The following is a 25,128-nucleotide window of genomic DNA, read 5'->3' as shown; positions in this document are numbered from 1 at the left end:
AAGTCCAGGGGATCCCTGGGTGGCTCAGTGGTTCAGTGCCTGCCTTTGGCCCAGGGTGTGATCCTGGAGTCCCGGGATCGAGTACCGTGTCGGGCTCCCGGCATGGAGCCTGCTTCTCTCTCTGCCTGTGTCTCTGCCTCTCTCTCTTTCTCTATGTCTATCATGAATAAATAAATAGAATCTAAAAAAAAAAGTCTAAAACATATTTTATTGATTATGGGTCCTATTGTTCACTATATTTAAAAGCCATGTTCTCAGTTTTTTTTGAGAAATAAAGTCCTGATACACAGGGTTATGAGCATCTATCACAAATGCCTTGCTTCAGCAAGTTTGTAAGTTCATAAGGAAGGTAATGGGATTTGTATTTACTACTGTACTGCATATATCTGTACTACGGAGTTAGGCTTCAGGTATTGCTAATATGTAACATGAATAATATGTGGTTTCACATGGTTTCAGAGGAGAATAATTAACTTTTTTTAAATGTAGGATCTATTTGGAAAGTCAGATCCATACCTGGAATTCCACAAGCAGACATCTGATGGAAACTGGCTAATGGTTCATCGAACAGAGGTGAATATCTGAATTTGAAAAAGTAGGGTTGAGATTTTCGTTGGAATTGTAGTAACCTTAATTTTTAAAAATTATGAGTTTATAAAAATATCAATTTGAAAAAAAAAATCAACTTGAGTTCAGATGTATATAGCCAGAGATACAAGATCAGCATACTCATTTTTTTTTTTCTTTTTATGAGAAGGAGCTACCAAGATTAACTATTAGTAAAATTTTTATATTGAAAAATTTAAAACCCTATAAAAAGCATTAAAATGTATACCCTTGTATCCTTCACCTAGATTTACCAACTAGTCATATCTGCATGCATGTTTTTTCTTTTTCACTTACTCACATGCTCAGCTTTTGGGCCAGCCAGGTGCCCCGCAGTCTCTTACTTTATTATTTTATTATTTTATTTTATTTTTTTAGTCTCTTACTTTATATTAAAGTATATTCTCAGGTCATTTTATAGTCACCTTGTCTCAGGTCTGGAATGAGCTCTTTCTCTTGGAACCCTATTCCTGTAAGAGAGTAGTGCTAGATGTACTCAATAGTATTGACATGTTGTTTCATTTAGGCCTTTTCAGTGGACATAGTTGGGAATCGTGTATTTATGTATATGTTTATTATGTGTATATATATTTATGAAAATATTTAATCATGAATTTAGACTATTTCTTCAAGTCCAACCCAGCCAGTTCTTTCTCATCCTTTCTTACTCCAAATTTGAATCTTCTGTGTCCTGCAATGAAAACCCTGGTTTCCAACAAAATCAGCAATCAGTAGTTTTAAGTGTACCTTGTAATGGGTGAAATATATTTCCAAATAGTTTCTTTTCTCAGAATGTATCTATCACATTTTTTCCTAACAGTTGTATAATAATTGTTCTAGATAGTTTTTCATTGAAAAAGTTGATTGGGCGAAAAGGTAAAGGATGATTGGTAAGAGTGTATCCAGAATGTAGGAAAAGGAAGAGCAAAATGTTAAGGAACTAAGTGTTTTTCTAACTAGTCTTTGAATCTTCATTTTACAGGTTATTAAAAATAACTTGAATCCTGTTTGGAGACCTTTTAAAATCTCTCTTAACTCCCTGTGTTACGGAGATATGGACAAAACGATCAAGGTGATTTAAAGTTATATATATGCTATATATACATATATATATAACATATATATATGCATTTTCTTTCATAAAACTAGTTGAATAGATAATATTTAATAAAAATAAATGATATAACAGATACCTGTAAGGATTGAATTTTATTTGTATTTAGGAATATTAAAAGAGAAATGTCTCTGGTAAGTAAATGGTCAGTTTGAATGGGTAGACATGTTTGATCTGTTGGTCTAATGCTTAATCAAACATTGTGATTTTCATTTTACTCTTCATTGTTAAAAATAAAATGTCCAATTTAAATCTTCCCTCCTTTGAATAAGATTTCTTTGCTCTGCAAATAGGAACCTTTAACTGCACTCTTTGCCTTTGAGTGTCCCTTAAAGATAAAAGCAGACGTTACTTTAACTAAAAACCAGAGCATCTTCCTGCAGAGGAATATAGTGGTGGCATTTTCCATCGCTTATTTTCAGAGCAAGATATTTTTCATTTAATACTTCTAGATGACTTTAGTATAAAGTGTTAGGGAAGCAGAATGGGAACAGGAAGTAGCAGGTGTTTAGGAATTTTTTTTAATGTTTTAATTTATAGCCATTTATTGGAAAATATTTCTTATTTTAAAGACACATACTAGAGTCTCTACATAAAATTCCAGATAGAAGCGTCTTGTGTTTAGATGTCAGCTAACCAAAGTGTTCCCCCCGCCCCCTTTGATAATGAATACAATAAAAACAGGAAAGGTGATGGCACAGAACACATGATTTCATGTGAGACTATTGTCCAAGTTTTGACTTAGGCCTTCAACCAGATAAGGGATCTTGGGCAGATCATCTACTCCTTCCCTTATACAACAGAGAAAATAATGTCTATATTACAAAAAAGAAAGATTAAATTAATGAAAGTGTAAGTTTTATAAGCCATTATACATAGAATAGATGCTATTACATTGACAATGGTTTCATTTCTTAGATACATAAAAATTTGTCCTAAGTTGGCAGAGAACTTGAAAGATCAATATAAGTATGATCTATGTGGTATTTCAAACAGCAGTGAAAATTTAGGTAAAAAATAAATGTAGAACAATAGTTTTAAAAGTTAATTTCTATTGTTAAACTAAATCTAGAACTTTTGCTTTTCACGTTAAAAGAAAATTTTAATAGATCTGAGAAACAGGAAAGGCTGGGGAAAAGAAATGCCTACACCATAACTGATTGCTTGTAATAATATGTTAACAATGAAACAATGTTTTTTAAACTTTTTTTGCACACAGTGGCATGCTTACAGGGCTATTTTATTATAGTAAGTAAACTGATTTTCTGAGCTTTCCTGATGAATGTCTTTTGTTCTTAAAAGTTTCTCAGTTTCTTTTAACTATACACAACTTGATTTACTACATCATGACTGTCTTTATTTCTTTAGTTCTATATTTCTTTGCAATATCATAAAGTCATACATCTGTGATTCTCTTGGTGTTTGGAAATTGTTTAGAGGTGTGGTAATGAGTTTTAGAGCAGAGAATAGAATCAGGATCATCAATAATTTCTTTGCTGCTGTGTGATTGTGCCAGTGTTATCACTCCAGCATGTATTATTATTTCCATAAGATCAAGTGAGTAAAAGAAATAATCATGCATGCTGCCACCTTGCCTAAATGAGAATGCCTTAGTGAATATAGTATTGTGTGGTGTGTGCATTCTTTTACATATATACATATGTGCGTATGTATATATGCATATATTTCAATTTCACAAGCACTGCTGATACTTTTGTTAAAACAGCTAATAGTACTAGTTTTTGAATTTTTGAGAAATTAAATTATACAAATCATTATATCATTTACTTTAAACTATATCTGAACATATGCCAGCATTATAAATGTCACATCTTTTAGTGCCAAATGTTTCCCTTCAATGTGGCAACAGTGAGTTTTTCATATATATTAAGTATAGTGAGCTATCAGAAATTACAGCTTAAATATCTTTTTATATTCCCTGAAGTCTCAGGCAGTCTAAATATATGAAGAATTTAGGTGTTTATATGCTTCTTTAAAAAATAAAATTGGCCTTATCAAAGCTTGATCTTGTCTTAGATATAAGCTGGAGTTTCCTGAATGCAAATCTAAAATGCAGTTCTGGGGTACCTGGCTGGCTCAGTTAGTAGAACATGCTACTCTTGATTCCAGGGTGGTGAGTTTAAGCCCCATGTTGGCTGTAGAGCTTACTTAAAAAAAATAAATCAAGTTCTATTTTCCATAATTAAAAAACATCTATTAAAAAGTGAAATCGTGAAAATATTAAAATTGCTTTTGGCTTTATCTTAATTTTACTTTCTCTGGAAAAAAATTAGTGAGATCATTAATTTTCTTTTCCCCTCACTCCTCTCTGAAGAGTCAGATAAAGGGGCTTTGGTTTAAAAATTAAATATCAGATATATAAGGCAAGAATCAAACTGTCATAATTGGTCGGTGACCAGAGTGTTTATAACAAATAAAAATCTTTAAAGTTCCTCAAAATTGCAATTCTAGATCTTATCTTTATTGATTGACTGAATTTTAGTCTTCCTGGAATCGTAATGAAAATATTAGTAAGGAATGAAGCACTTCCTGTTATGATAGGCACTCATTTCACTTCTCATAGAACTGTGGGAAGAAAATAAATCACTCTGCTGGATGAACACATAAGTCCTAAGCATTTTAACTTGGCAATTAATATAATTTTGTAAGAGGTACTCTCTTGGCAAATACTCTCAGTTATTGGCTTTTGTTTTAAATCTCGAGAAGAATTAAAAAGTGTCCTTAGCACAGCTTTACATACCTATATTAAAAAAAACCTATATTAGTTAACAAATAAAATATATCATCTTCTAACACTATTTAATTCCTTTGCCTACTTCTCAAGCCTAAGTAGATAATGTGTGCAGTGCACATAATAAATGTTTGTGGAAATGAGATAATCTGTTCTGAAATTACAAAGCCCTATTAAAAGGTTGGTTATTCAAATGATCACAATGAACACCTCTGTTTGCTAACAGTTCACACCATCTTAATATTCTCATAACAATGAATAATCAGGTATTCTTGTGAATATTTACCCTCTGGCTACGCTGTCAGTTTAGCAATATCAAAACTAGATGCACATCAAATATTTGATGTGCATTAGACAACTCTCTAATGCCTGCTTTAAGAAAGAACAATCATTACATGAGAGCCATAGAAAGGAATAGAATTCACCCTGTGTTACATGGATATAAAATTAATATGACCCAGGCTAGATACTTCCTCACTGGATTAAGTACTCTTTTTCTCGAATTTTAGTTTTCATTCTACAACCCGTGATTCTCAGAAGGATGCAAATCTGACTTCATCATGTCTAACTCTGAATATAGGCCTAGTCTTACCAGATTGCAACTAATGAAATACATTTGCCATATTTCTAAGTTATCTAGGATTTAATTATACAAGTTTTAGTTGTCTAGGATAGTGACTTCCTTTCTTCCTGCAGATGATAACAGTGATAACAAGTAAAGAATTGGATGAGAAAGAACGTGTAATTCCATTTTGATGTTATCAGCTCTTGATGTTATCAGCTCTTATAAAGAGCATGATAGATGAACTGGAAACTGCTTAATATAGAATTTAAACAGTATTTTTATTTTTCATCTGCCTGTGATCTATCTTAGAGCCCCACTCCACAAATAGCTGGGGTTTGAAAGTGTTTCAGTATTACTCCTCCAGGAAGTTAGTTACTTCTCCAAGTAGAACTGCATATTCAACATTTTCACTAATTTTAATCAAATGGGCATTTCTTGGTAAGTCCCATTTATTGCAGCCAATCCTTTTAAACAAAATGATGTTGATTTTTATACATCTTTATTATACTTCATCTAGGTAGAGTGCTATGATTATGATAATGATGGGTCACATGATCTCATTGGAACATTTCAAACCACCATGACAAAACTGAAAGAAGCCTCCAGAAACTCACCTGTAAGTTGCATCTTTGTCATTGAAAGTACTTTACTGTTTGGCCATGTATTTATTATTTTGTTTTTTTCCCCCTTGGTATAGCAAACAGCTTGCCGTGTTTTTACTCTGTTACAAACTTTTCTGAAATCTGTGGATTTTATTTGTGTAGTAATTGGATGATCCAAAATTCATGCTTGGAGCCTAAGTTTACATTTATAAATAGAGGTTTGGTTTCCTTTAGTTTCAGACAACATATAGGGTTTGATTGAAAATCTCTAGTTTGGGAGCACTTGGGTGGCTCAGTTGGTTAAGCATCTGCCTTCCATTTGGGTCATGATCTCAGGGTCCTGGGATTGAGCCCCACATTGGGCTCCCTGTTCAGTGAAGAGTCTTGCTTCCCTCTGCCTCAGTCTTTGTCCATCCCTCTGCTCATGCTCACTTGCTCGTTTTCTCTATCAAATAAATAAATAAAAATCTTAAAAAAAAAAAAGAAAGAAAATCCCTAGTTTTAAAGTATTTGGCATTGGAATACCTGGGTGGCTCAATGGTTGAGGGTCAGGGTATGATCTCAGGGTCCTGGAACCTCCCTGCAGGGAGCCGCCTTTTCCCTCTGCCTGTGTCTCTGCCCCTTTCTCTATGTCTCTCATGAATACATAAATAAAATCTTTAAAAAATGAAAAATAAAAATAAAGCATTTGGCATTTCATCGGTCATAATAATTAAGTTCTACAACATTAGGTAAATATACCTGGGCTTGAACTGTGTACATTTATGTTCCTTCTGGACAGGCTTTTACAATCTGCCTCTGGCTCTTCTGTTTTCACCAAGGCGAAGGATAAAAGCATAATTATGGTATTTCAAATTATGTAATATTAAGCCTCCATCTAGTGGCACTAATTTTGTTAAGATCATTCATGTGCCTTAACTACATTCAGTTTATTATTTAGCATCCCAACATATTCCTAAGAAACTTTTCTGCCTCTAAAGCTGAGATGGCTAAAAAGTATTTCAGAGCATTTTATGAGTAGAGTAAAACATCAATTTCTCCCATCTTATTTCCTTTCTAATTTGGATGGGATAAGCTGTTAATTCTCTTTATAGCTTGCTTATAATAGAATAATAGGAATTATTCATTACATGCTTAGAGACCTGCGTAATGTTCATGTATACTGCCTTTCCTTTTGCAAATGCAAACATGGGGTTTAAGAGATAAGAAGTTATAGTTAGATGAGGTCTTTTTTACCTTGTCATGTAAATGAGGAATCTAAGACAAGATAATGATAGTTTTAGATCAAAATTTAAATACCAAATAAATAAACAAGCCATTTAGTTTAAGTAATGGGGAAAATGAGTTTTATTTTATTTTTTTAGAAGATTTTATTTGGGACACCTGAGTGGCTCAGTGGTTGAGCATCTGCCTTGCACTCAGGGTGTGATCCTGGGTTCAGGGATCAAGTCCTGCATCAGGCTTCCTGAGAGGAACCTGCCTCTCCCTCTGCCTATGTCTCTGCCTCTCTGTGTCTCTCATGAATAAATAAAATCTTAAGAAAAATAAAAGATTTATTTATTTGAAAGAGAGAGAGAGCATAAGCAGGGAGAGGGAGAAGCAGATTCCCTGCTGAGCAGGGAGCCTACGCAGGGCTTGATCCCAGGACTTCTGGGATCATGACCTGAGCTGACCTGCTTTTAGAAGATAATGAATGAACAGCTAACTTTGTAATACTTTATAGGTCCTGTAGAGTTTTTCTCAATCTAGCTATCTTGATCCTTCCCTTTTCCATGACAGAATGGGGCTTTTACTGCTGCTGCAGTGACAACATTTACCCATTCTTGTTTTTCAAAGGCAGGGCCATATAATCTGTGTTTTCAGTGCCTGGAATAGTGCCTGCCACTTGGTAGACACTGTAGAACTGGGAATAAATGAAATGAAGTAATAAAGCCTTTTACCAATGAGAATTCTCTTTAGGCCTTTCCTGCATCTCAAATATTCAATTGTTAACATCTATGATGTTGACTGAGACTCTGGCAGGATCCTGAACTACCAAAGAATTGTTTAACATAATTTTGTTTTTTATCATTATATCTATTATACCTTTTAATGTTTGATTCTTAGAAAATTAACAATGGCTCTGCCTAAAGTATATAAGTTACTTTCTGTTAATTAGAAAAGGTGACTTACTTATCAAGTATTCATTGAGTATCTCTTATGTTGTTATTAGGCAACATAGAGAAAGTATATTTCAAAGTATTTGAAAGTATAATTTGTAGGTGATTATATCCTAGGTGTGAAACAAAACTAACAAAACAATTGAGAATAACACAAAGTATGTAACTAAATTTTATATGGTGGTAGAAGTTTAAGAAGATGAATGGACACAGAAGATTGGAATAGTAGTTGATGTTATAGAGGAGAGCAGCTTGAGCCAAGCTTTACAGATGGACAGGTGGCTAGGAGGTGGAAAAGAAGATCCTTCTATTTGGGGTAGTTCTATTCCTAAAAATATTCCCAGTGGAAAGAGGTGATCTTTGCATATTTTACCATACAGTTAGGCTCCATATATTTCTGTTTTCTGATGGGAGGTTTTTTCCTTCTTTTCTAAGCAGCATATTTTTGTTCTTTCTGAAAGAAATGGCTCAGAGTAATATTTTATTTCCCTTATTATAAAAAAGGAAGAATGCTACTTGGAACATTTGCAAGGAAATCATCTATAGAGGCAAAAATTTATACTTAGGAACTATTTAAAAATGTATACAATTTTAGGAATGCCTTGTGGAAATGTCAGTGATAAATATTTCACATAGTTAATCTATTATGTAATTGTTTCAAAATTGTATTTTACTAACAGTCTTACATCAGCAGATGTTTTGATTCCAAGAGGAAAAAACCATTTATTTGAATTCACATTTTTTATATTACTAGTAAGAATTAACATTTTGTCTTTTCTTCCTACAGGTGGAATTTGAATGCATAAATGAAAAAAAGAGACAAAAGAAGAAAAGCTACAAGAATTCAGGTGTTATCAGTGTGAAACAGTGTGAGGTTAGTTGATGTTAACCATTTATAGTAAAATGAGATATTTCAAGTTTTTTCTTCAATAGGTATATATTAAACCAACAAAGAATATTAAAGCTTTTTCCTTAGAAAATGTGAATTGAATTTTGGGCAGTTGAAAATCATATGATCATCTGGACACCTTTAGGGGAAAGAAGATAGTCGGGAAGAGTAAAGAAATCTGTCAATAACTTTGTTTCTAAGGTTTGACAACTTTTCGGGAAAAGACAAAGAATATTGAAGTTTTTTCCTTATTTTAGGAAATGTGAAACATCATGGTATTTTCCCAGGGCATTAGTGGAAATGACCTGATGCAGTGCATCTATCCTGGTCATAATTTCAAGTTAAGATATTATAAATAGAGGGAAGAATTCAGGAGATTTCTTACAGTAAATTAATGGTTTTGTTTTGTTTTTTAAAATCTTGATTATTTTGCTTGTTAAAGATCTCAACATATTAGACTCATTATTACTAGTTTCTCAAAACTTAAAGTGAGTATATTTCACCTTTATCCATTAATATTCTAATCTTAGGGTGGCTCAGGTGGTTGACGGACTCTTGATTTATGCTCAGGTCATGATATCGGGGTCATGAGATCCAGCCCTGTTTTGGGTTCCCTGTTTGATGGTGAGTCTGCTTCTCTCTCCCTCTGCCTCTCCCCCAGCTCATGCTCTCTCTCTTTCAAATAAATAAATCTTTTTAAAAAATTCTAATCTTAATTTTGTTTTAATTATCTCAAAGTAAAATCTTATAGATTCATGACAAGTAGGGGCAGGGGTATCTTCAACTCAAATGGTAGGGTAGTTTCTATGTGCTTATATCATAGTTTCTATGTTCTTTTCAGTTTCTAACTGTTAAAAATATATGCCCGAGAGCTCTTTTTATCTCTTGTATAGTAAGAGATTTGTATTTTTTTTAAAGATATATTTATTTATTGGGGGGAGGGGGATGGGCAGAAGGAGAGAAAGAGAGAGAGAATCCCAAGCAAACTCCTTGCTAAGTGCAAGAGCCAGATGCAGGGCTCTATTCCATGACCCACTATGACCTGAGCCAAAACCAAGTGTCAGATGTTCCTGACTAAGCCACCCAGGTACCCTAGTAAGAAAATTTTTTTTAAAAAGATTTTATTTACCTATTAATGAGAGACATAGAGAGGCAGAGACATAGGCAGAGGGAGAAGCAGGCTCCCTGTGGGGAGCCCAGTGTGGAACTTGATCCTAGGACGCCAGGATCACACCCTGAGCCAAAGGCAGATGTTCAACCACTGAGTCACCCAGGTGCCCCCAGCAAGAGATTTTTAATTTTGAAGTTTGCTATTCTATTTGTTTTTAGATCACAGTGGAATGCACATTCCTTGACTATATCATGGGAGGATGTCAGCTGAATTTCACTGTAAGTAATACTGACTTTTTCAAAGTAGGCTGTAACATGTTACTTTTTCCTACCATTTTATAGTGTTCTTTCTTTTCCTGTAAAACTGACTTTGGAATTTACACAGTCTGTTTAGTTATGGTCTCCTTAGGTTGTCTAAGTTCATCATGAAGCTTTCAACTTTGTTAATAAATTCTGTTCCTTTTGATGGAAAGCAGATATGTCCTGGAGTAATTTAAATTATAGAAAGCATTAGTCAACCTACAAAACAAGCCCTATGTCTAAAGTCATGGGTGTAATAATTCATGGATTTGAGACATCTAGAAAAAATAGGAATATCGGGTTGTTTCAGACTGTAGCTTCAATTGTTTAATTGTCTGTGGAAATACTGGTAGCCCCAGGCATTTGTTAGGAAATGGCAGCAGCCAGCTCTGGAATGAATGTTTTTATCTGTCTCCTAGACATTGAGTGTAGGGCTTCTCCTTAGTAAGGGCTGTGATTGTTATTTGGCAGGTGGGAGTGGACTTCACTGGCTCTAATGGTGACCCAAGGTCTCCTGACTCCCTTCATTACATCAGCCCCAATGGTGTTAATGAGTATTTGACTGCTATCTGGTCTGTGGGACTGGTCATTCAAGATTATGATGCGTGAGTATGACTAAAATACTTGTTTTCTTAACTCCCCAGAAAGGGTAGTTTCTGTTTCACCTGCTAGTACTCTGATATAGTTGGTGATGATAAAGCTGCTGGGGTTGACTGGGGGAAGGGGAAGGAATGTGGTGGGGGTAACTTTCTCCCTAACATTTCCTTTGTGTTATCTTTTCTAGTTTTCTCTTTGTGACAGTCTTAGTGTTTATTTTTGACCTCTTATCTTTAGCTGTGACCAGTTATAGTGTGTTATATATAGCTTGTTTATTTAACAGCTGACTGGAGTCAACAAGACTTGTTTCTTTGATTTAGTTTCCTTGGGGTTTACTTATTAGGGATAAGTTATATGTGTGATTGGAGTCCAGATGACACATTGTGTAAATACTCATAGACAGTGTTTATTAATGTGTCTATTTTTTGGCAGCCACTGTCAAATTATTTTTTCTCCTTTTTTTTTTTTATATTTATTTATTTGAGAGACAGAAAGAGGGAGGGAGAGAGAACACAAGCAGGGTGAGGGACGGGGAAGAGGCTGAGGGAGAGGGAGAGAATCCCAAGCAGATTCCCTGCTGAGCATGAAACACCATGCCTGACTGGATGTCTCAACCAGCTCATGAACTGAGCAAAAATCAAGAGTTGGACACTTAACCAACTAAGTCACCCGGAACCCTTCAAATTATTTTCTTAATGGCCACTTTGAACAAGTGCTGAAAGATAACTTGACCTAATTGCTGTAAAATATTTTGAATAGATTCTCAGTGTATGGATTTTTGAATAGATTACATAGGCCCTCTTGAAGGTTTACCAAACAATAGGAAAAAAGTTGCATTAATAATTTTTGTTCTAGGGATGCCTGAGTGGCTCAGTAATTGAATGTCTGCCTTGGTTCAGGGTTGATCCTGGGGTCCTATGAGGAGCCTGCTTCTCCCTCTGCCTTGTGTCTCTGCCTCTCTCTGTGTGTCTCTCTTTAATAAATAAGAAAAATTAAAAAAAATTTTTTCTGGATCTCTTAGAGCACAGTATGAATTTTCACTTGTCTTTGCCTATTATTTTATGATAAAAGCCCTTTCAGATATTGATGGAGCTTTTCATTAGTGTGCTATGACATTTAAAAAGGTAAACTTAAAAAAAAATAAAATAAAAAATAAAAAGGTAAACTTTTCAGGCAAATGCAAACAAATCTAAAGGTGGTAATTTCATTATCAGCCTAGTATTTAAGGCAAAATCATTAAATATAATAAAAAATGATTTTATATAATACTTTGTTACATAATCCAAAATGAAAATATAACCATTGACATGTTTGATAACAGAGTATTTTCAAATGAAAATAGAAATATAATAAAAAAATTAAAGTATCAATTATAATGGGGCTTATATAAAAAATAAAAAATTTACAGGGTTGCTTTATCAGTCTGCCACCTAGAAGTTAATAACAAAAGGATAACTAAATACAATTTACCATATGGACATAAAAAAATCTTAAGTTGATTGAAGAGGAAATTGAAGTATAATAACAAACTATCTAGAAATAAGGAGCAACGAGACTATACATGATCCTATCTTTTTTTTTTTAATTTGAATTTTAGGTAGTTAATATACAGTGCAGTCCTATCTTTATTGAAGACAACTTCTGACTTTACATGCTTTTATTTTTAAACAATAATAATTGAATATAAATGAACTAGCATTTCAATAAAATAAAAGAATAGGAAGAAAAATAACAATAATGGCAGGATCTATCTATGTATTAGCTATTATGTCTTAGGCACAGTTTAATATAGTTTTTTTTTTAAAGATTTTATTTATTTATTAATGAGAGACACAGAGAGAGAGGCAGAGACACAGGCAGAGGGAGAAGCAGACTCCATGCAGGGAGCCCAACGTGGGACTGGATCTCGGGACTCCAGGATCACACCCTAGGTTGAAGGTGGTGCTAAACCGCTGAGCCACCCGGGCTGTCCTTAATATAGTTTTTATGTGACACTCGTGTAATCCTCATACTTTGCTGTGACATAGGTACTATTATCATCCATTATTATCTATAGTGTACAGATGGGAAAATTGAGGGATAGAGAGTTAGGTAACTTGTCCAGGGTCACTGAACTGGTAACTGGCAGAGAATTGAGCCTGGGCTACCTGCTGGAGACATGCTCTCCAAGCTTTATTATGAACTTGATGGGCAGCCCGGGTGGCTCAGCGGTTTACCGCCGCCTTCAGCCCAGGGCCTGATCCTGGAGTCCCGGGATTGAGTCCCCTGTCAGGCTCCCTTTATGGAGCCTGCTTCTCCCTGTGCCTGTGTCTCTGCCTCTCTCTCTCTCTGTGTCTCTCCTGAATGACTAAATAAAATCTTAAAAAAAAAAAAAAAAAAAAGAACTTGATGTACTGTGCTGTATTTCCTCTATGCACTGAAAGTAGGAACTTGAAAAGTTTAACCTCCTGTCTCTCCAACTAAATTAATAAATTCAATGAAGAGAGGATTCTTCGCAAGTTCAACAAAACTCAGGCAAATCTTGCCAACCCCGATCCCCAAGAAAGAGAAAACATGCATAGAAAGAATATTAGTAATGAGACAGAGATTATAAGCATAAATTCAGTTAATTAAAAGTTAATACTATGTAAAACTTTGTTAGTACATTGGAAAACCTGGATTCAAGGATGATTTTGGTGGGTGGGAAGCTTTAAAGTTTTAAGCTTTTAAGCCTTAAAGCTTAAATTAGCAAAGTTGCCTCAAAGAGGCAGGAAGCCTGAATAGACCTGGAAAAATGGAAGGAATGGAATGGCTTAGTCAAAGAGCCACTCCTCACAAATGCAGCAGGCCAAGACAGTTTCAACATACGTTCTAGCAAACCTATAAGGAATGAATTCAAAACCTAAAATAATCAAGCAAAAAAATACTAGAAAGTAGTGAGAGTTCAGAAAGGTGGTCGGATACAACATAAAATTTTTAAAAAATCAGCAATTGCTCACTAGCCAGCAATAACCAGTTCAAGAAATTATGGCAGATACAATATCTCAATTCATAGTGCAATAAAAAATGAGGATGAATTCAGTAAGAGGTCTAGGATCTTTATCGAGGGAAGACAACAAAATTGTACTAAGGGACAAGGAAGGAGATTTGTTTAAATGGAGAGATAACCATGATTCTAGGTAGGCAAGTGTCATAATAATGTAAGATATAAAATTTCTCCCAGAATTAATCAATTCTAATCAAAATTGTAATCAAATCATGCTAAAATGATTTTTAACATTTTCTAGAGGGAAACACGAATTAGAATAGCCAAGAAATTTTTCAGAAAAAGAAAAAAGAAATAAGGGGAGTTTTTTTCCCAGCAGAAATTAAAACTTATCTTAAATCTACATTAATTAATATTACCTGACCAGTAGAACAAAGCAAGAAGTCTTGAAATAGACCCTAATGTGTACATTAACTTAGTATGTGATAGAGATGACATTTTAGGGGAGAAAAGTTGTCACAGCTGCTAAACTAGACAAGAAGTAAATTTGGATCCCTAACTCATACCTGTATATGTTAGGATACTTTTTTTTTCGTTTAAGATTTTATTTTTAAGTAATCTCTACACCCAACATGGGGCTCAAGCTCACAAAGTTGAGATCAAGAGTCACACGCTGCACCGACTGAGCCAGCCAGGTGCTCCTGTTAGGATACTGTTTTGTATATGGTACAGATAAACTGCTGGAATGGATACTCAAAAACAAAGTGCATTTATCAAAATAGAAGTTTATTTCTCTTTCATGTTGCAAGTCTAGAGATAGTACAGGACTGATAGGGCAGTTCTATCATTGTCAACTCACAGATTCCAACCCTGTGTCCACAGCAGCTGCTATGCTTCTCATCTTGTCTAGTTGAGTGGGAGGAGGAGAAAGGCAACTGGGAGGGAGTACATGTACATTCCCTCCTAGGGGCATGATTCAGAAGTTGCTGGACGACTAGTTCTACTCACATTTCCTTGACTAGAATCTAGATGCCACCTGGCCACATGCAGCCCAGAGGGGCTGGAATAGAGCTAATGTGGTCTCTCGCTCAGGTGTTCCATTATTAAGAAGGGAGAGAATTGATACAGGTGGAGAGTAGCAGTTTCTGTTTCATATTCTACTCCAAAATACTTTCCAGATGAATTAGAAGTTTGATATCAAAATTAAACCTTGAGGGCGCCTGGGTGGCACAGTGGTTGAGCCTCTGCCTTCAGCTCAGGGCATGACCCCGGGACCCTGGGATCGACTCCCACATCGGGCTCTCCACAGGGAGTCTGCTTCTCCCTCTGCCTGTCTGCCTGTCTTTGTGTCTCTCATGAATAAATAAATAAAATCTTAAAAAAATTAAACTGTAAATGTTCTAGGAATAAATATGTGTGAAATGTTTATAATCTTGCAGTGAGGAAGGCTGAGCAAGGCAGCAGAGGCAGAAATCATGAAAGAAATTTTATTTGTTCACATTCGTTAATATTGAAAACTATAAAAGGAAATTTATTTTAAACAAAGTTAAAGGCAGACCACAACCTGGGAAAAAATACTCCTGATGTGTCTGACTTAGGTTTTATCCTCAATGCAAAAAGAATCATTAAGAATTAATATAAAAAGAATATCCTAGCAGAAAAATTATTATGTTCATTACAGAGTTTTATAATAGCAAAATGGTGGATGTTTATAGGTTGGGGGAGAATATCCATACAGTAGAGTACTGGGCAGCCACACATGATGTTATATATTCAGGTCCATAATCCTTTGGGGCCAAATATTCACACATTTTGATACAAAAAATGTGAGAATTTTATATGTGGCATTTGTACCATGTTTCTCTGGCCAAATGTATGGATATTCATATTCAGTGGCATGAATAAAAGCTATAAGTAGCTTCTTATCAGTTGAGGTCAGGCTTTTTTGCCAAATGAGTTTGCTATAAGCCAATGAACTTGTGGTTTTTAGAGCTTTATGGATTTATCTACATTTTATTTAGCAAAATGATGTATGATATATAAGTGGAAAATAGCATGTTAAAAATATGAATATAAACTCCAGTTTTATAAATATATGTAGAGAGATATTTTTCTCCCTCTTTGCACAGAAAAATACTTAGAATGATTATTGCCAAATATTAACATTGGTTCTCTTTGGTGGTTATTTTGGGTTTAATATTTATATTTTCCTAAGATTTTGAATTTAAAAAAATCTATTGGTTTTATGAAGAGTAAAGGTAAAATTTTCTATTTTGAAAACAGTGATCTAAAAACAAAACAATGATCTTTCAGTTTTTACAAATTTTCTTTTTAGTGATAAAATGTTTCCAGCTTTTGGTTTTGGAGCTCAGATACCTCCTCAGTGGCAGGTAAGAGGAAATCTCATTTTAAATATTTGCCTCCCACAAAAGTGAAACAGGCCTTCATCACTCCTTTCATCTTTTGACAGGTTTCACACGAATTTCCAATGAATTTTAATCCATCCAATCCCTACTGTAATGGTAAGCTAAAAAATAAACAGAAATATTTTATACTGAACACCTTAATAGTGTTGTTACTTGTTTTTTTTTTTTTCTTGTGGTTTACTCAGATTCCCTCCCTAGTTTTCTTTTTGTGACATATTTAACTTTCTGTTGTATAAAGTAGAATTATACGAGGTTGGTGGTTTGAGTGGTAAAGATACTAATGATGCAAATCTATCATGATGATTGTTGGCTAAGTTCTACTTTAAGAGATTTAATAGAACAAGAAAATTCTCAATCTTGAAAAAGATCAATAAAAATAATCATTATTTTCACATCTTATTTTAATTCAAACCTTCAATAAAATGAGTAATCCAGTATCAGATGTATAAAGATTTTCTCAGAGTAACAGTCACTCTCTACAAGGGAAAGAATGTCCAGCATCAAATTACTTGTTACTCGGATGACATCTGAGTGGGCTAAAGGAAAAAAGAATTAAACTCCTACAGTGGCTTTCCTCTGTACAGATAGCAGGAGGCTGACATTTGTTTCTTCTTTTTTTTAATTATACCTTAAATACCCAAGGCCTTCTTCCTTTTTATTCCATTGAGCAATCAATCTAAAATGCCAAATGTCCCACAAAATGATAGAAAACTGAACAGTTTGAAGGAGGACAGGGAAGTAGGGGCAGAGGCATAAAATTGTAGACAATAAGCTAATTTTCTGCAAAGGGTCCTGTTGACAATTACAGAATGTTTAGATTTCTAACAAAAGAAGGTGCTCTTTCCTTATCTTTAAAATTCATGAACAACATTCATAAGACAGAAGAGCATGAACATTTTGTTGGGAGTAGTTTATATTAGAGTTTTCTTGTTTTTCCAGGACACTTTTGCCATACTAATTCAGTGTTCCTTTGATGTACCCTAAGTGGCCCGTTGTCACCTTTTTATCCCTAGCCATTTGAAATTGGGAATAGCATTTCTTTTCAAGAACTGTGTTTCGTGCTTATGATGAAATTGGAATAATTTTTGAAGTTTGGTGTAATTACATTTCATTTCTTGTCAATAAATATGGATAACTTATATTGTGTGATAATTCATTTTAGAAGTTCATTTATTCTGAATAAAATGAGCCCATCTTCGGGCTGCCATTTAGTGCAGCTTTTCTACTTTTGCTTTATAGTCTGAAGAAAAGAATCCGTTTGGTTTTATTTTTATTTATCTATTTTTTTTATTATTTATTTATTTATTTATTTATTTTTAATTAATTTTTATTGGTGTTCAACTTACCAACATACAGAAAAACACCCAGTGCTCATCCCGTCAAGTGTCCACCTCAGTGCCCGTCACCCATTCCCCTCCAACACCCACCCTCCTCCCCTTCCACCACCGCTAGTTCGTTTCCCCGAGTTAGGAGTCTTTATGTTCTGTCTCCCTTCCTGATATTTCCCAACATTTCTTTTCCCTTCCTTTATATTCCCTTTCACTATTATTCATATTCCCCAAATGAATGAGAACATACACTGTTTGTCCTTCTCCGATTGACTTATTTCACTCAGCATAATACCCTCCAGTTCCATCCACGTCGAAGCAAATGGTGGGTATTTGTCGTTTCTAATTGCTGAGTAATATTCCATTGTATACATAAACCACATCTTCTTTATCCATTCATCTTTCGATGGACACCGGGGCTCCTTCCACAGTTTGGCTATTGCGGCCATTGCTGATAGAAACATCGGGGTGCAGGTGTCCCGACGTTTCATTGCATCTGAATCTTTGGGGTAAATCCCCAACAGTGCAATTGCTGGGTCATAGGGCAGGTCTATTTGTAACTCTTTGAGGAACCTCCACACAGTTTTCCAGAGTGGCTGCACCAGTTCACATTCCCACCAACAGTGTAAGAGGGTTCCCTTTTCTCCGCATCCTCTCCAACATTTGTTGTTTCCTGCCTGCTTAATTTTCCCCATTCTCACTGGTGTGAGGTGGTATCTCATTGTGGTTTTGATTTGTATTTCCCTGATGGCCAGTGATGCGGAGCATTTTCTCATGTGCATGTTGGCCATGTCCATGTCTTCCTCTGTGAGATTTCTCTTCATGTCTTTTGCCCATTTCATGATTGGATTGTTTGTTTCTTTGGTGTTGAGTTTAATAAGTTCTTTATAGATTTTGGAAACTAGCCCTTTATCTGATATGTCATTTGCAAATATCTTCTCCCATTCTGTAGGTTGTCTTTTAGTTTTGTTGACTGTATCCTTTGCTGTGCAAAAGCTTCTTATCTTGATGAAGTCCCAATAGTTCATTTTTGCTTTTGTTTCTTTTGCCTTTGTGGATGTATCTTGCAAGAAGTTACTGTGGCCGAGTTCAAAAAGGGTGTTGCCTGTATTCTCTTCTATGATTTTGATGGACTCTTGTCTCACATTTAGATCTCTCATCCATTTTGAGTTTATCTTTGTGTATGGTGAAAGAGAGTGGTCCAGTTTCATTCTTCTGCATGTGGATGTCCAATTTTCCCAGCACCATTTATTGAAGAGACTGTCTTTCTTCCAATGGATAGTCTTTCCTCCTTTATCGAATATTAGATGACCATACATTTCAGGGTCCACTTCTGGGTTCTCTATTCTGTTCCATTGATCTTTGTGTCTGTTTTTGTGCCAGTACCACACTGTCTTGATGACCACAGCTTTGTAGTACAACCTGAAATCTGGCATTGTGATGCCCCCAGCTATGGTTTTCTTTTTTAAAATTCCCCTGGCTATTCGGGGTCTTTTCTGATTCCACACAAATCTTAAAATAATTTGTTCTAACTCTCTGAAGAAAGTCCATGGTATTTTGATAGGGATTGCATTGAATGTGTAAATTGCCCTGGGTAACATTGACATTTTTACAATATTAATTCTGCCAATCCATGAGCATGGAATATTTTTCCATCTCTTTGTGTCTTCCTCAATTTCTTTCAGAAGTGTTCTATAGTTTTTAGGGTATAGATCTTTTACCTCTTTGGTTAGGTTTATTCCTAGGTATCTTATGCTTTTGGGTGCAATTGTAAATGGGATTGACTCCTTAATTTCTCTTTCTTCAGTCTCATTGTTAGTGTATAGAAATGCCAATGATTTCTGGGCATTGATTTTGTATCCTGCCACGCTACCAAATTGCTGTATGAGTTCTAGCAATCTTGGGGTGGAGGCTTTTGGGTTTTCTATGTAGAGTATCATGTCATCGGCGAAGAGGGAGAGTTTGACTTCTTCTTTGCCAATTTGAATGCCTTTAATGTCTTTTTGTTGTCTGATTGCTGAGGCGAGGACTTCCAGAACTATGTTGAACAGCAGTGGTGAGAGTGGACATCCCTGTCTTGTTCCTGATCTTAGGGGAAAGGCTCCCAGTGCTTCCCCATTGAGAATGATATTTGCTGTGGGCTTTTCGTAAATGGCTTTTAAGATGTCGAGGAAAGTTCCCTCTATCCCAACACTCTGAAGGGTTTTGATCAGGAATGGATGCTGTATTTTGTCAAATGCTTTCTCTGCATCTAATGAGAGTATCATATGGTTCTTGGTTTTTCTCTTGCTGATATGATGAATCACGTTGATGGTTTTACGAGTGTTGAACCAGCCTTGTGTCCCAGGGATAAATCCTACTTGGTCATGGTGAATAATTTTCTTAATGTGTTGTTGGATCCTATTGGCTAGTATCTTGTTGAGAATTTTTGCATCCATGTTCATCAGGGATATTGGTCTGTAATTCTCCTTTTTGGTGGGGTCTTTGTCTGGTTTCGGAATTAAGGTGATGCTGGCCTCATAGAACGAATTTGGAGGCACTCCATCTCTTTCTATCTTTCCAAACAGCTTTAGTAGAATAGGTATGATTTCTTCTTTAAACGTTTGATAGAATTCCCCTGGGAAGCCATCTGGCCCCGGACTCTTGTGTCTTGGGAGGTTTTTGATGACTGCTTCAATTTCCTCCCTGGTTATTGGCCTGTTCAGGTTTTCTATTTCTTCCTGCTCCAGTTTTGGTAGTTTGTGGCTTTCCAGGAATGCGTCCATTTCTTCTAGATTTCCTAATTTATTGGCGTACAGCTGTTCAAAATATGTTTTTAAAATTGTTTGTATTTCCTTGGTGTTGGTAGTGATCTCTCCTTTCTCATTCATGATTTTATTAATTTGAGTCTTCTCTCTCTTCTTTTTAATAAGGTTGGCTAATGGTTTATCTATCTTATTAATTCTTTCAAAGAACCAACTCCTGGTTCTGTTGATCTGTTCCACAGTTCTTTTGGTCTCAATATCATTGAGTTCTGCTCGAATTTTAATTAACTGTCTTCTTCTGCTGGGGGTGGGGTCTATTTGTTGCTTTTTCTCTAGTTCCTTTATGTGTAAGGTGAGCTTTTGAATTTGAGATCTTTCCAGTTTTTGAATGGATGCTTGTATTGCGATGTATTTCCCCCTCAGGACTGCTTTTGCTGCATCCCAAAGATTTTGAACGGTTGTATCTTCATTCTCATTAGTTTCCATGAATTTTTTTAATTCTTCCTTAATTTCCTGGTTGACCTTTTCATCTTTTAGCAGGATGGTCCTTAACCTCCACGTGTTGTGGTCCTTCCAAACTTCTTGTTGTGATTGAGTTCTAATTTCAAGGCATTATGGTCGGAGAATATACAGGGGACTATCCCGATCTTTTGGTATCGGTTCAGACCCGATTTGTGACCCAGTATGTGGTCTATTCTGGAGAAAGTTCCATGTGCACTTGAGAAGAATGTGTATTCAGTTGAGTTTGGATGTAAAGTTCTGTAGATATCTGTGAAATCCATCTGGTCCAGTGTATCATTTAAAGCTCTCGTTTCTTTGGAGATGTTGTGCTTAGAAGACCTATCTAGTATAGAGAGAGCTAGATTGAAGTCACCAAGTATAAGTGTATTATTATCAAAGTATTTCTTCAGTTTGGTTATGAATTGGTTTAAATATTTGGCAGCTCCCACATACGGGGCATATATATTGAGGATTGTTAAGTCCTCTTGTTGGATAGATCCTTTGAGTATGAGATAGTGTCCCTCTTCATCTCTCACTATAGTCTTCGGGGTAAATTTTAATTTATCTGATATAAGGATGGCAACCCCTGCTTTCTTTTGAGGACCATTTGAATGGTAAATGGTTCTCCAACCTTTTATTTTCAGGTTGTAGGTGTCCTTCTGTCTAAAATGAGTCTCTTGTAGACAGCAAATAGATGGGTCCTGCTTTTTTATCCAGTCTGAAACCCTGTGCCTTTTGATGGGGTCATTAAGCCCGTTCACGTTCAGAGTTACTATTGATAAATATGAGTTTAGTGTCAACATATCTATTCAGTCCTTGTTTTTGTGGATTGTTCCACTGAACTTCTTCTTAAAAGGGAATTTTAAGAGTCCCCCTTAAAATTTCTTGCAGAGCTAGTTTGGAGGTTACATATTCTTTCAGTTCCTGCCTGTCTTGGAAGCTCTTTATCTCTCCTTCCATTTTGAATGAAAGCCTTGCTGGATAAAGTATTCTTGGTTGCATGTTCTTTTCATTTAGGACCCTGAATATATCCTGCCAGCCCTTTCTGGCCTGCCAGGTCTCTGTGGAGAGGTCTGCTGTTACCCTAATATTCCTCCCCATAAAAGTCAGGGACTTTTTTTCTCTTGCTGCTTTAAGGATCTTCTCCTTATCTTTGGAATTTGCAAGCTTCACTATTAAAATGTCGAGGTGTTGAACGGTTTTTGTTGATTTTAGGGGGGGATCTCTCTATTTCCTGGATCTGAATGCCTGTTTCCCTTCCCAGATTCGGAAAGTTTTCAGCTAGGATTTGTTCAAATACGTATTCTGGCCCTCTGGCCCTTTCGGCGCCCTCGGGAACCCCAATTAAACGTAGGTTTTTCTTCCTCAGGCTGTCATTTATTTCCCTTAATCTATCCTCATGGTCTTTTAATTGCCTGTCCCTTTTTTCCTCAGTTTCCCTCTTTGCCATCAACTTGTCTTCTATGTCACTCACTCGTTCTTCCACCTCGTCAAGCCTCGTCATTAGGACTTCTAGCTTGGATTGCATCTCATTTAATTGGTTTTTAATTTCTGCCTGATTGGATCTAAATTCTGCAGTCATGAAGTCTCTTGAGTCCTTTATGGTTTTTTCTAGAGCCACCAGTAGCTGTATAATAGTGCTTCTGAATTGGCTTTCTGACATTGAATTGTAATCCATATTTTGTAACTCTGTGGGAGAGAGGGCTGTTTCTGATTCTTTTTTTTGAGGTGAGGTTTTCCTTCTAGTCATTTTGCTCAGTGCAGAGTGGCCAAAAACAAGTTGTATTGGGAAAAGGAGGAAAAGAGAGAGAAGGAAAGAAAAGAGAAAAAGAAAAAAGAGAAAGAAGAAAAAAAGGGGGAAAAGAGAAGAAAAAGAGAAAGAAAAAGAAAGGAGAAAAAAAAAAAAGGGTGGGGTGGGGTGGGGGAAGCAATCCAAAATCAAGAAGAAAGAAAGAAAAAAAAGCACAAAACAAAACAAAAACAAAGAAAAAAAACAAAAAAAACCACGGGGGAGTATCTTCCTATTCTGTGTACTTTAAGTCCCTTGACTTCCCCTGGAACTGGTTCGTGTCGCTGGTCTTCTGGGGGAGGGGCCTGCTGTGCTGATTCTCAGGTGTTAGCACTTGGGGGAGCTGCTCTGCCCCTGCCTGGTGCAGGGCTCAGTGGGGGTTGTTCACCCCGTGAGGCCCCGGGAGGAAGCCACAGTGGCGGGGGCAGCTCTGGGACCCTGGAGTCAGCTCCCGCAGTAGCTCCGGGGCTCTCCGTCTGCAGGGCCTGGGGGCTCCCGGGCGGGGCCGCTGATCTGCTCAGCTCCAGGCAGGAGCGTCCTTGCTGTCCTGGGCCCTCCCGGCCTCTGTCTGTCCCTGGGGGAGGCCGGATCCTGGGCTGTGTCCCGGCGCCCTGTGCTCCGGGGCCTGCGCTGTTGGACTCGCTCCCGCCCCGCAGCCCCCTCCGCGGAGCCGCCGCCCGAGCCCCTCCGAGCTGCTCCGGGTCCCGCCGAGCGCTGCAGCCCTTAGGGAGCTCGGCGCACTCTCAGGGGCGCAGTTCCTCTGTTACTGTCCCCGGGAGCCCGAGGGCATCCCCGCCTTTCTGGGGATCCTGCTCCAATTCCCCGGGAGGCCTTTCCGCGGGGAAGGTCGGTGCAGCTCCTGCTCCTCCGGGACGGGGCTCTCCTGTCCTGGGGACACTCGCCCCGGCCTCAGTCCGGCTCCTCGCGGGCCCCTCCCCCTTGGAGGCCTTTTGTGTCTTTATTTCTTTTTCCCCGTCTTCCTACCTTGATAGAAGCGCGAACTCTTCTCACTGTAGCGTTCCAGCTGGTCTCTCTTTAAATCTCAGGCCGAATTCGTAGATTTTCAGGATGATTGATTGGTTTTCTAGGTAATATGTTGAGGACAGATGATTTGGAGACCCTGCTCTTCTGCCGTCTTGCCCCTCCCCCCAATCCGTTTGGTTTTAGACAGGACATACTGTACTGAAAAAAATACAACCTTGTTTTAAGGCAAGGAAGCTGAATTCCCCCTTTTTAATTAAGCATTGAGTTTAGTTGCCCAGAAGTAACATGTCTCACTTGTTCCTTTAATGCAAAGGAATGATTTCGGCATAACTTAATTTTAGTGGAGGGATTGAAGACAAGTGATACTTATCAAGAAATTTAATTAATAGTTTATATATCTTCATATTGAAAAGAAAGCTGAGATGATAAAAATGAAAGGATATTATTGCCTGGGGACTCAAATTTTCTACAGTATGTATCATTGCAGTAAGATCCTGCTGCTGGCTGATGTTAACATTATTTTTGTTCCTACTGGACTGACCATAAGACTTATTCCTAAGTTCAAAATGAGTGAGAGGAGTTAGTTAGAACTCTTAAATGTTAAGAGAGTTGGCCTTGTGAAACTTTTAAATCAAGTATATACTTCTTTTCCTTGTTGATCTCTTCTGTTGGATATGTTTTAAGTAAGAGACCTGTTTTAGTTTACATTAAAAAACTTTTCTTTTTAAGATTTTATTTATTTATTCATTAGAGATACAAAGAGAGGCAGAGACATAGGCAAAGGGAGAAGCAGGCTCCCTGTGGGGAGCCCAATGTGGGACTGGATCCCAGGACCCCAGGATCACCTGAGCCAAAGGCAAATGCTCAACCACTGGGCCACCCAAGTGCCCCCATTAAAAATCTTTTGAGGCAGATGGCCTTGACTATTTCAACAAGTGTTATGGAAGAAGTTTTTGAGGATTTCTAGTATCTTACCTGCAACCTGGACATTCTAATGTAAGGGGTAGATTGAACAGTTGCATACGTCACATTAAAGCTTCACCAGCAGTGCTTTTACCAGGAATGCCATTCAACTTCCACTAAGTTGTGCTGATATAATAAACAGTCTAAGTCTCAGTGATTTATAACAGCAATAGTTTATTTCTTGCTCATCTATATATCCCTTCACATGTGGCTAGTCTGGTCTATGCTTCTCATTCTGGGATCCAGGACCTTATCTGGGATGTGCTTCTCCCTTTGCAGAGGGAAAGAGCAAGATTGCTGGTGAAAACAGGCAGTGGTTCTTAACTTAGACATGAGTGTCATGTCCATTGTCATGTCCGTTTACATGCTTGGTCAAAGCTAGTCAAATGGCCCTGCCCAATCTTGTACCATAAAAACATCCCCGCGGGCCCAGATTGTATGGCATAAACAAACAAGACATTAGTATTTCTGCAGCAAGATGTAATACATAACCTGGAAGTGAATGTTTAGAACTATACAGTTTACCATACCATGCATACTAAGTTATGGAGTAAACTCTTGACTACAATTAACATTAGGTTTATAGCCATCTGATTTTGTAGGATTTTTGGCCACATATGCAAAAGTTTTTCCATTTAATCAGTAACTTTTTCTTACCTTTTATTGTCAGTTGTGTAATACGGCATCTTTTTCATGATTTTTTTTCCATTAGAGTCTTATGCCTAAAACACAAA

General features: G+C 36.8%; 1 protein-coding gene across 1 annotated transcript in view; it reads left to right on the top strand.

Moving 5' to 3' along the window:
* The window catches only part of CPNE3 (copine 3), a 55,629-nt gene that overhangs the window by 23,608 nt on the left and 6,893 nt on the right, over positions 1-25,128 (top strand). Inside the window, exons 6-13 of the mRNA XM_026013285.2 lie at positions 490-573; positions 1,589-1,678; positions 5,555-5,653; positions 8,586-8,672; positions 10,017-10,076; positions 10,569-10,702; positions 15,995-16,049; positions 16,130-16,181. Coding sequence (XP_025869070.1) covers positions 490-573; positions 1,589-1,678; positions 5,555-5,653; positions 8,586-8,672; positions 10,017-10,076; positions 10,569-10,702; positions 15,995-16,049; positions 16,130-16,181 — 661 coding nt within the window. The remainder of the gene's footprint in view (positions 1-489; positions 574-1,588; positions 1,679-5,554; positions 5,654-8,585; positions 8,673-10,016; positions 10,077-10,568; positions 10,703-15,994; positions 16,050-16,129; positions 16,182-25,128) is intronic.

The sequence above is a fragment of the Vulpes vulpes genome, chromosome 13 (assembly GCF_048418805.1).
Source record: "Vulpes vulpes isolate BD-2025 chromosome 13, VulVul3, whole genome shotgun sequence".
NCBI classification, from domain to species: domain Eukaryota; kingdom Metazoa; phylum Chordata; class Mammalia; order Carnivora; family Canidae; genus Vulpes; species Vulpes vulpes.
This window is presented reverse-complemented; position numbering and strand designations above follow the sequence as displayed.